The 15,489-nt window shown below is 37.8% G+C and overlaps 1 protein-coding gene across 4 annotated transcripts in view; it reads left to right on the top strand.

The window, feature by feature from the left end:
• Positions 1-6,310, top strand: part of LOC124643720 — a 74,969-nt gene extending 68,659 nt beyond the window's left edge. For all 4 annotated transcript variants that reach the window (XM_047182771.1, XM_047182769.1, XM_047182768.1 and 1 more), the window contains exons 19-21: positions 396-549; positions 2,192-2,375; positions 3,211-6,310. In XM_047182771.1, coding sequence (XP_047038727.1) covers positions 396-549; positions 2,192-2,375; positions 3,211-3,291 — 419 coding nt within the window. In that variant the 3' untranslated portion in view covers positions 3,292-6,310. The remainder of the gene's footprint in view (positions 1-395; positions 550-2,191; positions 2,376-3,210) is intronic.
• Positions 6,311-15,489: the final 9,179 nt, after the last annotated feature.

Below are 15,489 nucleotides of genomic sequence, written 5' to 3'. Positions count from 1 at the left end.
GAAGTGTCCGGGGTAAACCCGGACACTTTTCATGTAAGGAAGCACTTCATTGAATTTAAGTATTTGTTAATAGTAAAGGGATTACAAATTAGGTTCGGGGGAAAAATGCGATTTACGCCAAATGTCCGGGTTTTGTAAATGTTTGTCCGGGTTTGGCGAAATTCGAGATGGCAGCCCTATTCATAACTAGCTTCTGGCAGAAGTTTCACCTGCGCCCCGTTGGAACAACTTCGCACACCCGGATAAAAGTAGCCTACAGCCTCCATTAGGCCATTTAGCACTGAAATATGTTTTTAAATCGGACCAGTAGTTGTTCTTTAGCTTTATAATATAAGCACAGATAATTTATATGCACATGTCCTTTACTAATAATAAGAGTTATATTTTCCTTCCAGAATGCGACACAGTCCGCGTGGGTATATCGAGCAAGTCTATAATAAACTCGTCACTATTCAGCGAGAGTGTGTGCGCCAATAACGTGTATAGCTTCAACTACACTATCCCGCTGTCGCATTGTCTCAGTCATAAGCATGTTGATCTTACGTTCAGGTGAGGATTTAATTCGTGTATTCATTTTCTTATATATAAATTACATTTTTAAATATTAAATACTAGCTTTCCGCCCGCGGCTTCGCCCGCGTGGAATTCGGTTCACCCCTCCCGCTGTGGGTTAGCAGCGGTGAGGGAGTGTCAGACTCTTACTGACTAAAATCGTCGTGTTCCGTCCTAGGCCTTTTATATACCAGGGCCGCGGTACCTCTTTCGAACAACCCGCAGCCGCGGCTGGCCCTGGCGCTACTGGGCCCCACTGATTTCAAAACAGACTAATTCGCGGCGAACCTTAACACCACGATACAGAAAAGCACAACGCCATCTATCGAGCTATCGGGAAGCTCGCGATTGAACAATGAGCTACAGGTTAAAGCGCGAGATATCATTGCACTTCTTACGTATCTTAAAAAAAACAACGTCACCACGTTTTAAAAAGCTATCATTCCACTTCTTATGTATTTTAAAAACACATCGTTACCACGTTTTAAAAACACCCAGCGCCATCTATCGCATACCTCAAGAACGAAATAACTTAACTAATACTTATACCAATTAGTAATTCGTTGAATTATAGTTAATTCAGGATAAGTAGATGTAAAAAAAAACAGTTAAGACGATAAAACAAATCGTACGTCATCCCTCGGGAATTCCTCATTTTCGAGGATTCATTATCGTATCATTTAGCTTCTAAATTTATATGTTCATATTCGTTTGCAATATATAAGTAGATGTAAAAAAAAACAGTTTAGACGATTAAACAAATTGTACATCATCCCTCGGGAATTCCTCATTTTCGGGGATTCATTATCGTATCATTTAGCTTCTAAATTTACATGTTTATATTCGTTTGCAATATATTACCTTGTTTTAAACGACACACAGCGCCATCTACAATCCATCCATCAAGCAAATAATATTTTTGTTTTCCCTCGGGAATATCTATTTTTTTCGGGATAAAAAGTACCCTATTATTTAATCCGGACTTCTAACTTTACGTCTGCAAAATTTCAAAGCAATCGGTTCAGTAGTTACGGCGTGAAAGCGGAACAAACAAACAAACAAACAAACAAACTCACTTTCCGATTTATAATATTAGTAAGGATGTATAAAAAAATACATTTAACAATATAAAAAATAAGTGGCCACCGATATCGGGCACAGGGTCCAAGGTACCGGTGGTTAGGGTCCCAGAGACAGAAACCTCCTCACAATACGCGCCGTATCAAGGAGTACTGCCTTCTGAATCAGTCCCTTTTATCCAGCCGCCTAACGAGAGCCTCATATCATAACCATAAATACATTACAAAAAAAAATAACACTAATTGTTAAAAAAATATTCGCACATTCAGATAAAAAAGTTGCATATATATATCTTGTTAGTTTCATTAAAATCCGTTAGGTGTTTTTACATGCAAACTTTCACGTCTATAACGTTACTAGCTTCCGTCCGTGGTTTCATCCCTGTCTTGAGGAACTATATCCGGTACCTGGATAAAAGTAATATATATTTTTCTGATATAGATATAAACTACATATATTACTGCCAGGTTACATCAAAATTCGTTCACTCATTTACATGTGAAGAATTAACGATACATACAAAACTTTAACTATATTCAAATTTGACATTCTTCTACAGGTCTCAAAAAATAAAAGAATTCCGTCTCTGCGAATTACAATGCAACTATGACTCTTCAAAGTCCTGCCAAACCACCACGGAACCGCCCAAGCCGGCCCTAGCTGATGACTCCTGGAGCATCAAGATGGCGCTGGAGTGCAATGTGGACCGACTCATGAGAGTCAGGGCTAGCTTCCAGCCTTTGGTATGGTATTTTTCCATATATTTTTTTCTTTGTATACTATAGATACTTAGCAAGCTTGCCCCGGTCGCTTTGTGGATGGGTGTCCATCTTGTCATTTGAACATCCTTGCCAGTCGTTACGCGTAGTCAGAAGTCAGAAAGTCTGATGACCAGTCTTACCCATCAGGATACCCGTCTAACTAGTTAGACCATAGTTAAAAAAGGAGGTACTGGGTTGCCCGGGTAGCTGGGTTAAGAAGGCAAGATAGACAGTCGCTCCTTGTAAAGCACTGGTACTCAGCTGCATCCGCTTAGACTGGAAGCCGAACCTAACATAGTTGGGAAAAAGGCTCGGGGGATGATGTTTTCTGATAAGATATGGTATTTTTTAGTATATTTTTCTTTGTAGTAAACTATAGATACAGGTTCTGTGTCTGCAATAAGGTAACTAAAACCATCTTTAAAGGTTCGTAGCGTCATGAAAATTGGCAACTGTATGTAGTTCTGATGACTCTATAATGTGGTATAGTATAATCATATAATTTAGTATGGTAAAGTTGAAATAATCTTATGATGGAGCAGGTAGATATGAAGTGTGACTGTCCATCTGACCTCCTCCACCCAATTACCCGGGATACCAAACACCCTTTGGTAAAACCAGTTCTCAGACTGGCTTCTGAATACCCGTAACGACTGCCAAAGATATTCAAATCCCAATGAGGACCTACCAACTTATCGTGCCTTCTAAAACATGGCACAAATCGTCATGAGAAGTTGGTCACCCATCCATAAACCGACCGCGACAATCTTACCAAAAGTAAAAAAACAGTCTAATAATGTTATAATTTTATTTCCAGGACCTATGCTACCACACGCAAGAACACAAGCAGCCTTTTATCGAGTACAAAATACGTATTTACAGAGATTGTCACAATTAATGTCACTTATGTCAACTGTCAACAAAAGACACTCACTAGTGGGATTGTTATTCAATAGACTGCATTTGAAGTGGGCTCTTAACTAAAGGTAAACAATTTTAACAGGTCCTTTTACAGAAATACGTATTAAAAAATTAAACTACTGCTTAAAGTAATGGTTCAATTGATTAAGTTACTTTGATTTTTAGGCGCATTTTTATTTTTAAGTTGAGATTTCATCATCTTGCCTACTCAAATGGAGTACAATGAATCAACTTTGATCAACAAAATTTTACCATCAATATGCTGTCATAGCTTTATGTTATGAGACATTAATTTTAGATATCTGACTTTTTGGATCGTCTGTTATAACAGTTGAATCATAAATATTTCTTGGTTGAAAGTTTCAACTAGATAAACGTCAAAACTCCAAACATGGCGAAGTTTTCAAAATGGCAACCGCTAACTGTAATGGCTATTGTAATATTTGAGTCGCAAAATTGTATCGAAAAGATATAATATTACCTATAAACAATACACCAGAGAGATTTTATTGATAAATGACTAGCATTTGCTTTCACTTTCATTTTGTGAAACTACTTCCAGCACCCGGATAAAGCCTATCCAAATGCTTTCGTTGGTAAATGGGCTATCCAACACTGGTATGTTTTTTTAAATCGGCTCAGTGATTCATAAGATTAGTGCATACAAATAAACAAACTCTTCAGTTTTGTTATATTCGATGTTTTATTTGTTTTAATTATTAATACTATGAAATCCCAGTGTGAATTTTCAAAAAACCAGTGTTTTTACCAAAAGATATTAACATTAAAATTTATCAATGAAATCGTATCAAAACACAATTATTATATGTATTATTAAATTAAGTAATCTAGTACTAATATTCTATGAATAGTAAAATAAAAATTATATTATTAATAATATGACACATTCCATAAGTGCAATTATGTAATTATTATCCGTCCTATTATAATAATATGGCCTATTATAAAAAAAACGGCTATTTTCTATACTCATCTAAATGGCTATTGGTAAATAGAAAGAGATCGAAAGACATAGAGATACCGAATGTTTTGTGCAGTTGACAACTGTCAATTTTGAAGGAAAAATTGCATTTTTTATACTGACTGATAGAATTGTCAACTGCACTAAAAAACGGTCAGATCATAAATACCTTTTTTGTATTGGCAACTACTGTAATAGTATTTATTATTATTTTATATTTGATCATTATTAACATTCCATTTCATCATCATCATTGTTTATTGTCAATTTTATTATCTCAAATTGCTGTTTTTTTTTTTAATTATCTACATAATATGTTACAAAATATGTCAACTGGTGCTTAAAACGCTCAAAAAGACAAAAAATATTGACAATATTTAATTTAATTTACCATGACAAAAAACATTATAAATTGAATTATTTATTTATTTTAATGGTGATAATAACAGCTCAAAGTAAATACTTTAACAGAGGAGCTATGTATAGAAAAATACATAAAATGATGTTTCGTCATCAGCCATTTCCCAACTATGTTGGGGTCGGCTTCCAGGCTAACCAGATGCAGCTGAGTACCAGTGTGCCACAAGGCGCGACTGCCCTATCTGACCTCCTCAACCCAGTTACCCGGGCAACCCAATACCCCTAGGTAAGACTGGTTGTCAGACTTACTGGCTTCTCACTATGATTTTGATTATTTTGAGAAAATATGTTTTCTTTCCGAAAATGGAATTTTATAACTGACAAAAGTGCCTATCTTAAATGTAATGAAATTATTAATAAGTTACAATTTTTATTTAAACATTTAATGGAATTGTTTTTTTTTTTACAAATAAACAATATTTTTATACAATTTAAACTAGAAATGGTGGTAGCTACTATTATTATTTTTAGTACATAATAGGAACTTTTTTTTTGTAATAATGAATTTTATTTTTAGTATTTTTGCAGCTTTATTTTTAGTTTTAATTTTAATTATTATTATTTTTGTCTAGTTCTTTAAGTTGTATTGTTTGAAATTATGTCAGAGAAATACTCAGATGAATTATTTAATTTTTATTCGAACCATGGATGAGCCATATTTCATATTGTAATCAGAATGATTGGTAAATATTATTAAAATATACAATATATTTAGAAAATTAAGTTATTCTGTGAATATAAGACATACTGAATGAATCTCTCTATAAAAAATCAAACGTTTTAAAAACTTTACTTTTTCACAAGAAAATAAATCCTACTTCAATAATATACTTAAATCCTTCTACCCACAAACATATCTTTTTGAAGTCTGTTAGAAAAGGAAGTTTTCAGTTTGACCTGTATGTATATTGTAAGTATGTCGGTTTTATTTTTTTGTAAAAAGATTTTAACGTATCCTCCTAAAATAATTTTGGCCATATTTTCTTCTAGCGTTAGTCTAAACTGTTATTATTCCGATTATACGTAGAAATAGTATCTTTGCATTCCAAGCCAGTACTTAATTAGTTAATAAGAATAATTTGTAAAACATTTTTAAAAATCACAAGAATGTCTGTAGGTATATATTTTTTTCGCTTCATTATCATAGATTAAAAGGAAAAACATCACATTTTAATGTATTTAAAATATTTAAGTAAATTAATATATCAAACGATATCAAACGAGTTTATGTCAGAAATCAATTTTTTTATTGTAATTTTCGTTAAAACTTCTCTTCGAAGTAAATGTCATTAAAAACATCACGAGAGGTATCTAACATCACAAATAAAGGTAAATAATTAAAAATTAAATCACTATAATTTGATTTTTTGAAAACAAAAAAAAATGCTCGAGTTGCCAGTTTCATACTTACATATGCGTCCTACATCTGAAACTAAAAAAACTGGAATCTCATGACTCTGATATTATCAAGTTATTTGAATTAACAAATGAAACAGTGGATACCTACTTAGTACAGTCGGTTAGATATAGCTTTATGAATTAAGCTAAAAAATAATCTAGGCTAGTATTTTTTCTTGCCATATTACTAAATAAACATCACAAATTATTTATTTCTAAAATTATAATCTCATATTTTCATTCTACTCATTTTTTTGGTAACTTACCATGTTTAATTATCTATCTATAGTTTTGCCTTAAATCTACAGATAGATAAAATAATGGAAACGGCCGTTAAGCTTTTGAAGCAAAAAGTATCTAAACTCTATGGCAGCTTTATTTAAAAACTATTATTAAAAAAAAATAAGACAGTGATTATTTTGCTTGCTTCAAGAAAATTGTAATTTTATTATTATTGTTTAATTTATACGAAAGTAGATTAATGATTTTATTATTTTTAACTAAGGAATTTATTATTTGTAAATTTTGTCTTTGATTTGTTATTAAAAGGTTTACGCCTTTTTTAAGGTACGTTGTGAATTTTAGCTGCCGACTGCAACTGCCGACCGCACATGCAGCGACTACATGAAGTCGGCCGCAGCTGCACTACTGGTTTGTATGTATTTACATGAAACCTTTTTGTATCGAAGCGGCAGCAGCACGTGCAGTCGCCCTCAGATATCAATTGTTTTCATGCAGTCGCTGCAAGTGCGGTCGGCAGTTGCAGTCGGCAGTTAGCATTAAAAACGTACCTTTACTATTATAATAGCACTATGAAATAATGTTACTATTGTAATAATAAAATATGCGTATTATTTTTTCCAAAATCGCATGTTTTTTTATTGTATTCAATTAGAAAAATCTCATTTTAAGTAGATGGATTAATTATAATACCTAGTTGTTTAGTTAGATTTTAAAGGCAATATTTAGACTTTGTTTAGTTTATTTGCTTTACAATGCTCTTTGACTAAAAGATGTGAATTATATTATAGTGGTACCAAAACTTTTGTGCAGTTGACAGCTGTCAATTTTCAAGGACATTAACTATCAACTGCACCAAAAAACGGTCACACCATATATTAGTTTATTTTTGTCAAAATCAAACTCAAAAAGTGTTCTTAACAATTTTTTATACTCAATGTATTTTAATTTTGACGTAAAAATGGCGATTCTTTATTAAAAAATAAAAGGTTTGTTTGACTAAATACAGTCTAAATAAGTCCAAATATCTAGCTGTATCCTAGTATTTATATATGATATGTTATTATAATATAACTCTTATAAATTAGCCAAGCCCTGTGTGTCAGACTCAGGCGTTTATAAGTATGTACCTAGATACAACAAATGTACCTAGGTACAAGTTAATGATAAGGATCCACAAATTTGTATTCCGTAAGATACAATATTAAATTGTAGATGTTTATATATGAAGTTTTATTTTAATAAACCTACGCCAAAATGACGATGAGCATGGTGAATGAAGCAAAGTAATTAGTCCGTCTTTTTGATGACCTTAAAGTAATGGGCATTATTTTTTTCTTTCCTCTCACAAACTAATAAGAACAAAAATACAACACGGTATAGTTATCGGCACGAATCTTGAGCTCGAAGCAATCTCACGCAGAAGTAGTTTACTGGGTCCCTTTTGTCGTATAAATGATTGAGGGTCTTAGTGTATATAAATGATTTACCATTCCATTTGAAAAATATATGTGATGTAGTATTATTTGCAGATGATACATCTCTCATTTTCAAAGTTGATAGGAATAGACAGCAATTTGATGACGTGAACAATGCACTCTCCTTAGTTACGCACTGGTTTACAGCAAATAATTTAGTTCTTAATGCTAAAAAAACCAAATGTGTTAAGTTCACCTTGCCTAATGTAAAACACTTAGGACCTAGTTCTTGAAACTGTGAAGTCAACAGTGTTTCTGGGAATAACCGTTGATGCAAAGCTACAGTGGGGCTCACATATATCTAGCCTCGCGGGTAGACTTAGTTCTGCTGCCTACGCCGTCAGAAAAGTAAGACAATTCACTGACGTAGACACAGCTCGACGATGTCCTACGGTATTCTACTGTGGGGCAAAGCTGCAGATATAGAAAACATTTTCGTATTACAGAAACGAGCTGTTCGTGCAATATATAAGTTAGGTAGCAAGCATTCCTTAAGGGAACTTTTTAAAGAAATAGGTATCCTTACTGTGGCATCGCAATTCATCCTTGCTAACATATTATACATTAGGCAGAATATTCATCACTACACCAAGAAAAGTGATGTCCACAGTATCAACACTAGGAACAAGCATAAACTGTGCGTACCCATTCACAGGCTTCACAAGGTACATGGAACATTTATGGGGCTTGGTATTCGATTTTATAATAAACTTCCTCAGTCGTTTTTAGAATTGCCTTTTGATAAATTTAAAGTGCAGGTCAAATCTATCCTGTCGAAGAAAGCTTATTATACAGTTAATGACTACATAAACGATAAAAATAGTTGGTCCTCATGTTAAACACTGGACAGCTTCAAAAGTTATCATAATGAGTTGATGTGATTTATATTATTTTATACGTGACATTTTTTTATTTTTGTATACTGACTAATTACCATCATCGTTCTGTTTTTACGACGAGTTGTTCCTTAATTTTGTAAATGGTCTACTAGCGACTGCGAATCTATTAGTATTAACTGTTTTCTTGTAGTGTAGTTGCAAGTCGTCATGCTCCCTTTGACGGTATTGCTTGCGGTAGCGTCGGTGGTCGGGTTGCCTCCCTCCCTCAAAAATGTGCGAGGGGGGCGATGGCTGATCCTCGCGTTATGCTCGTGAACGGGTGCTGCTTGTGGTACCAGGTCGTCTTGCTGACTACGTATTTGTACACCCGTAATATACCTAATGTATATGATTTTGGTTTGAACGGTAGTCCTAGTTCACCGTTTTCATTGTTTATGTTGTTATTTTATTGTTTCATAAAAACTCTTTGACATGTCGGTGGGTGCACCCTAAACTATATCTATCTTCACTGAATGGAGGCTTTATATTTTTTTTTTATTTTTCACTCTTTTTTTAATAGATTTATTTTGTAACTGCTTGAGTAATAGGTATGGGTAAGGTGTGTACTAGCCAACATGATTAACTATTTGAATTGATTTTATATACTTTATGTACACAATGTTGTATAGTGATATTTAAATATTTGTATACGGTTCTTCAAACCATACAGACAGAATTGTGTTGCTGGGGAGTTTGTTCCACCACTTCTTCTTCCCAGCAAAAACACACAGGAAGTGGTGAAGGGCGGGCGTTTTGGGGGCTGTCTTTTGTATTGACGTTCGAAAAGTGCTGATTTTCAGCCTACTTTGAATAAATGACTTTTTGATTTTGATTTTGGTATGAAGTGAGTCGCGGGGGCGGGCTAAAGCGGTGATTGGCCCGCAGCGCATCGCGTCATCATAAATCACTTCTGCGCAGATGTAGGTCAGAGCTCAAGATTAGTGCCGATAACTAGAATTTTGTTTTACGTCACTTTTAAGTACTTATATGGTACATAGATGTGACGTCACGAGCCCGCACTCTTAATATATTATGAGTAATATTATAGATAATATTTAATGTTTTGTTAAAAATGAAAAATACATGTCCAATATTTTTTGCTAATCTAAAATGTGACGATAGGTAAGTACCTACTTACTAACTAAATGAAGGGTGCATTATGGAGCGGGAAATACAAATATGAAATAGTTCTTTTTGTTGTTTTATCTAAGTTAACATCAAGTATAATAAAAATAATATTTTCCATGATTCCTATAATAAATTTAAGCGCAATGTAAATGCCTCATATAAATTAAATTTTGCACAAAATTGACCAATTTGAATAGTACCTTGTCATTTACCTCTATCGATTCTTCTTCTTTTTTTTATTATTATTTTTGGTATGCATAGTTTGGTTTAGTTTAATTTAAGTTATTTTTAATTTGAACGTTGTGCGCACCTGTAATTAACATATTTACGCAGAACTTATTACAATTGTAAACTTACATATGTGAAAGTATTTGTAAATAAGTTGTTGGTGTGCCTAAATAAATAAATAAAAGTATAACTCAAGCTAGGGCCAGTAGCACAACTAATTCCAAAAGTTCTTATAAGAATTTCAGACTCAAGTTTAAAATAATTCCCCTTTGCAACCATTTAACTAATGGTAAAAATCTATACATAACCATCTACCTATTCAGCTTGACACGCTTGCTTTCAGCATAAGAAGTACTCACAATGTATGTACAATACATTTTAGACAAAAAAATGCTTATACTATGACTTCACTAAGACTTGAGTTGCGCAAACAGTTGAACTCACGACAAATATGGTGGTTCCGTATATTTACTGCCTTCTTAATTGTAGCATAGCGCTATTACTATGCACGAGGTCTCGGCTTCAACTCTCGGGTCGGGCCGAAATTGACCTGTGGATTTTAGAAACTTTCCCAAGGCTGGCAATAGCCTGTAAGATGGGGATCGATACATCCGTGCATCGGAGCGCACGTTAATGTCGGTCCTGCGCCTGATCTTTCTCCGGTCGTGTTGGATTGCCGTCTCAACGCGCTATGAGAGTGAAGGAATAGTGAGTGCACCTGTGTCTTGTGAAAATACTTGTGCGCTATTATAATATCCTGCTTATTCATTTATTCAAATGAACACAGCTGCCGTGGCTGGCTGATGATCGGCAAAGACGTCATTATTAATGTATGTACCTACCTAAGATGTATTTCATCATCACCACCGGCATTTATTCCCATACAGAGAAGGGATGAGCGTTAATCACCACGGTAAGGTATATAGTACCAACTAATAACAAAATCTTTAATATTAGAATCCAACAAACCAATTAGAACGTGAAGCAACGCCTTACAATATACTTAGGAACTCGTAATCTATATACATATAATAAATCTGTAAAAAAACTGTGTCTGTACATTGAATATATTAAAAAAATAATAATTGGGTGGGGTTTAGAAACAGTAATGGAACACAAATCCAAAAAAAATTTTGTCTGTATGTCTGTTTGTTTGTACACGCTAATCTTCCGAACTACTGAACGGATTTCAATGATTTTTTCTTTGTTGTATCAGTATTAAGCCTGGTCAACACATAGGCTACAATTTATCTTCGAAACTTGAAGACCTGATGCAGAACTCCAACAGACCAGCAAAACTATAAGAGATACAAAAATGGTACCAAGGCAAAAATTGTTTCATGTGATGAGCATTTTCAGCTGAGATAATAAATTTTAAGATCTGGAACACCTGATGTGGAACCCCAAGAGCCCAGCTTCTCTGTACCATATACAGGTATGACGTTTTAGCAAAAGTTGTTCAATTTAATGAGCACTTTCTATTGACTTATATAAATTGAAGATCTAAAACACCTGATGTGGAACTCCAGGGGCCCAGCTAGACTATAGCATATAGAGGTATGACGTTTTAGCAAAAGTTGTTCAATCTGATAAGCACTCTCTAAAACACCTGATGTGAAACTCCAGGAGCCCAGGTAGACTATAGCATATGAAGATATGACGTTTTAGCAAAAGTGGTTCAATCTGATAAGCACTCTCTATTGACGTATAAACATTGAAGATCTGGAACACCTGATGTGAAACTCAAGAGCAATACTACACTTGAAATGTATAGAAATGAATGTTATGAAATAGGTATGGTTAGTGTTGTAAACTGACGGTCACATACGATAAGTGACCGTCAATTAATATTAAATGACCGGTCACATTGGACATTTATTGTCAGACTGGTCAGATATATTAAATAAGTATTTTTTACTTGGTACAATTATTATTTTCGTCTCAAGCAAATTAAAAACATTATGAATGTGAAATAATACCTATAATTGCCTTTCTAAACCAACATAGTGCATAGATAACCTTTTAAAAAGATAGACTCTCAAGTACGTATTTATTTTTATTGATGTATACTGACAAATCATTAATCATAGAGTGTCGGCGAAATCTTTTTTTTTTTATCGACATTGAAAATCATCAAATGACCCCTCCCGCTGTGGGTTAGCAGCGGTGAGGGAGTGTCAGACTCTTACTGACTAAAAACCGTCGTGTTCCGTCGTAGGCCTTTTATGTACCAGAGCCGCGGTAACTCTTTCGAACAACCCGCAGCCCCGGCAGGCTTTGGCCCAACTGGGCCCCTCTGGGGTTGCTGACATCTCTTTGAGGAGCGTGTGTCGACACGGGTCTGTCGTCTAAGTAGACAGAGGGACGATGAGCCACCGGAACTCACCGCCCACAGACCCACACCTACGGTGGCCGGGAGTCATCTCGCGACACCCGGCGCCCGTGGTGTCTACCTGGTCCAGCACGGCGGCTGGGATGAGAGGTGCGAACTCTCTGGCGTTCCGCCTCCTCCTTCTCGAGCATTATTGCTTCGCAGAAGGAGGCGACGGCATCCCATTCCCTCTCGCCCCGGACCATGGCCTGGATCAGGGCCGGACGCGAGAGGTCGCCGCCGCCTAAAGCCTCGACGAGGACCCAGCGGTGCCCTTCCCATGCGGGGCACACCTGGACTGTGTGGTCCACCGTGTCCTCGGGGCTGTCCGCACAGTGGTGACACCCGGGCGCCTCCTCACGACCGATTCGGTACAGGTACCTCCCGAAACAACCGTGTCCGGTGAGGACCTGCGTCATGCGGTACGTGAGGGCGCCATGACTCCTCCCGAGCCACTCCTCAAAGAGGGGACTTACCGCCACGATGGTGGCGTGCCCTGCACTGGGTTGCGACAGTCGCTCCCTCCAGGCCACCATGAGATCGCGCCGGAGCTCCGCCCGCTGCGCGACAACTTGCCGCGGCAACGGAGTTTCCCCCCGGCGCAGTGTCTCCTCGCGCCAGTCGTACAGGCGCAAGAAGACTCTCGCCTCCAGATCCCACGGTGGCAGTCCAGCAAGTAGGCCAGCTGCTTCACGGGAGATCGTACGGTACCCCCGGATTAGCCTAATGGCTATCACCTTTTGGGGCACGTTCAGGTAGTGTACAGCACGCGGCCGTACCGAACGTGCCCATACCGGGGCCCCGTAAAGGGCCATGGACCGCATGACCCCCGCGTAGAGTTTACGGCAGGGGGCGTTTGGGCCTCCCAGATTGGGCAGGAGCCGTTTGAAGGCAGCACCTGCCTTCTCCAGTTTGGGGCCCAAAGGTCGGAAATGCTCAACGAAGTTCCACCGGCTGTCGAGGACGAGTCCTAGGTACTTCATCGCCCTCTCGACGCCGATGGGAACCCCCCCCCCCCCCACCGTGACTTGGGAGCCTGAAGGTGGCGCGTTCCGAAGCCCATGAAAGCACATGGCCTCGGATTTGTGCAACGTCACCTCCAGGCCCAGCAGCTAGATCCTCTCGATGATCGTCGCAACCCCGGGCGTCATTATCTCGGCCGCCTCCTGGTGCGACCTCCCTTGTGCCAGAACCAACGTGTCGTCAGCGTAGCAGACCACGCTGACGCCGCTAGGGAGGTCGGCGCGCAGCACCTAGTCGTAGCCGATGTTCCACAAGAGCGGCCCAGATCCGACCCCTGCGGAACACCGCACGACATCTCCCGCCGGGCGAAATCTTATCTTAAAGATCGATGAATGACATTTGGTTACCTTCGATGATTCTAAAACTTCCGTAGTTTTATAAAATAAAGAAAGAAAAAACGTTTATTTCTAATAAATTCTATTTTTAAACAAAAAAAAAACGATTCTGACGTTGCTGACAATAAATGACAATAAGTGACCGGTCAAATTGGATAAATGTCCAATATGCTCGGTCAGATTAATCGGTCACATATAACGTGACGGTCACTTTACATCTCTAGGTATGGTGAATCAAAAAAAGTAATTCGTCCGTCTTTTAGATAACCCTAAAATAATGGACACGCATTTTTCTTTTCTCTCTCTCACAAACAAATAATAACGAAGATACAACAACGCTTGAATTTCGTGTTTAGTCACTGCTTAGTACAAATTTTACATACCTAGACGTGGCGTCACGAGCCCCCACTCTCCGACTTTGTTGCGTTATATCTCATTATTATTTTGTATGTCTCTTCCAGACCTCGGGACTACAGAGTTCCGAATTTTTGGGAGGCAAACGTGGGGCCGAAGCCAACACACTGAAGCCCTTTTGAGACAACTTTAATGAAATGGTGACACAAAACCGACGATTATCCCTTTATACACTATAGAAATGAACCCAAGGACAATCCCCGGTGGACGTCGTTAAAAAAAAGACAATCCCCGGTTCTGTGCTAAACTATTGCTAACTATGGATCTCCATAGAGAAAAACTACTTGGGCTATTGTGATGGGATGTTAGTGGATGACAATGTATTAGGTACATGTAAAAATGGAAGGGCGAGACTCGCCACCTCACTTACTGGGCCCCCGGGAACCAGTCACTGAATAGCAACAAGAGGGCAACAGGGACATGAGCGGCTGAAGGGTGAGGATACCTCGGCGGACTTTAAACGCAGATTACGCGCTTCCTGTGCTTACCATGAGGCACCTACCCTGCGAGCAGGGCTACTAATCCTGCTCTAGCGATTCCACTCTGGACGGCCAAGTCAAGCCAGAGGCGTGAGACCTACCCCCGTCATGGTTCACTCCGACCGGCCGGAGATGGGGGACAGTATACTCTCCCTGGAGAACTCAGTATATATAGCCCCGCGGGGTCGCTACTCCCCGTCATCAGCCTCAGATGTCCTGCGGTGCCTATATCTCATTATTATTGTCGTTATTATCTTAAGAGCCTTTGTCCCAATTATGTTAGGGTCGACTTTCAGTCACGATGCAACTGAGAACCAGTGTTTTACAAGGAGAGACTGCCTATCTGACCCTCACAACCCGGTTACCCGCTCAACCCAACACCCCTTGGTAAGACTTACTGGCTTCTGACTAACCATAACGACTGCCAAGAATGTTCAATGACAGCCGGAACCTACAGCTTAACATCCCCTCCAAATAACGGTCATTGGTATCCAAAATATACGTAGAAAGTACATGCGAACTTAGAAAAGTTGCATTGGCAGGCACTTGCCAGACCTGGAATCAAAGACGCACGCTCATACTTGAGAGATTGGTTCTCTACCCACTAAACCACCACGACTTCTACTAAGTCACCACGACTTTGTCATCTATTTAATGTTTTTTTACGTAATAATACGTGTAATATTTTTGCCACACACAACTTAAATGCGGACTAATTAGAATCACTACTTTTATCCCTATGGTCACGTCTATTGCGGTTCAGTTCTCAGCGTTTTGTTTAGTCTGCTGTGCTTTTGCCGT

The sequence above is a fragment of the Helicoverpa zea genome, chromosome 28 (genome assembly GCF_022581195.2).
Source record: "Helicoverpa zea isolate HzStark_Cry1AcR chromosome 28, ilHelZeax1.1, whole genome shotgun sequence".
NCBI classification, from domain to species: domain Eukaryota; kingdom Metazoa; phylum Arthropoda; class Insecta; order Lepidoptera; family Noctuidae; genus Helicoverpa; species Helicoverpa zea.
This window is presented reverse-complemented; position numbering and strand designations above follow the sequence as displayed.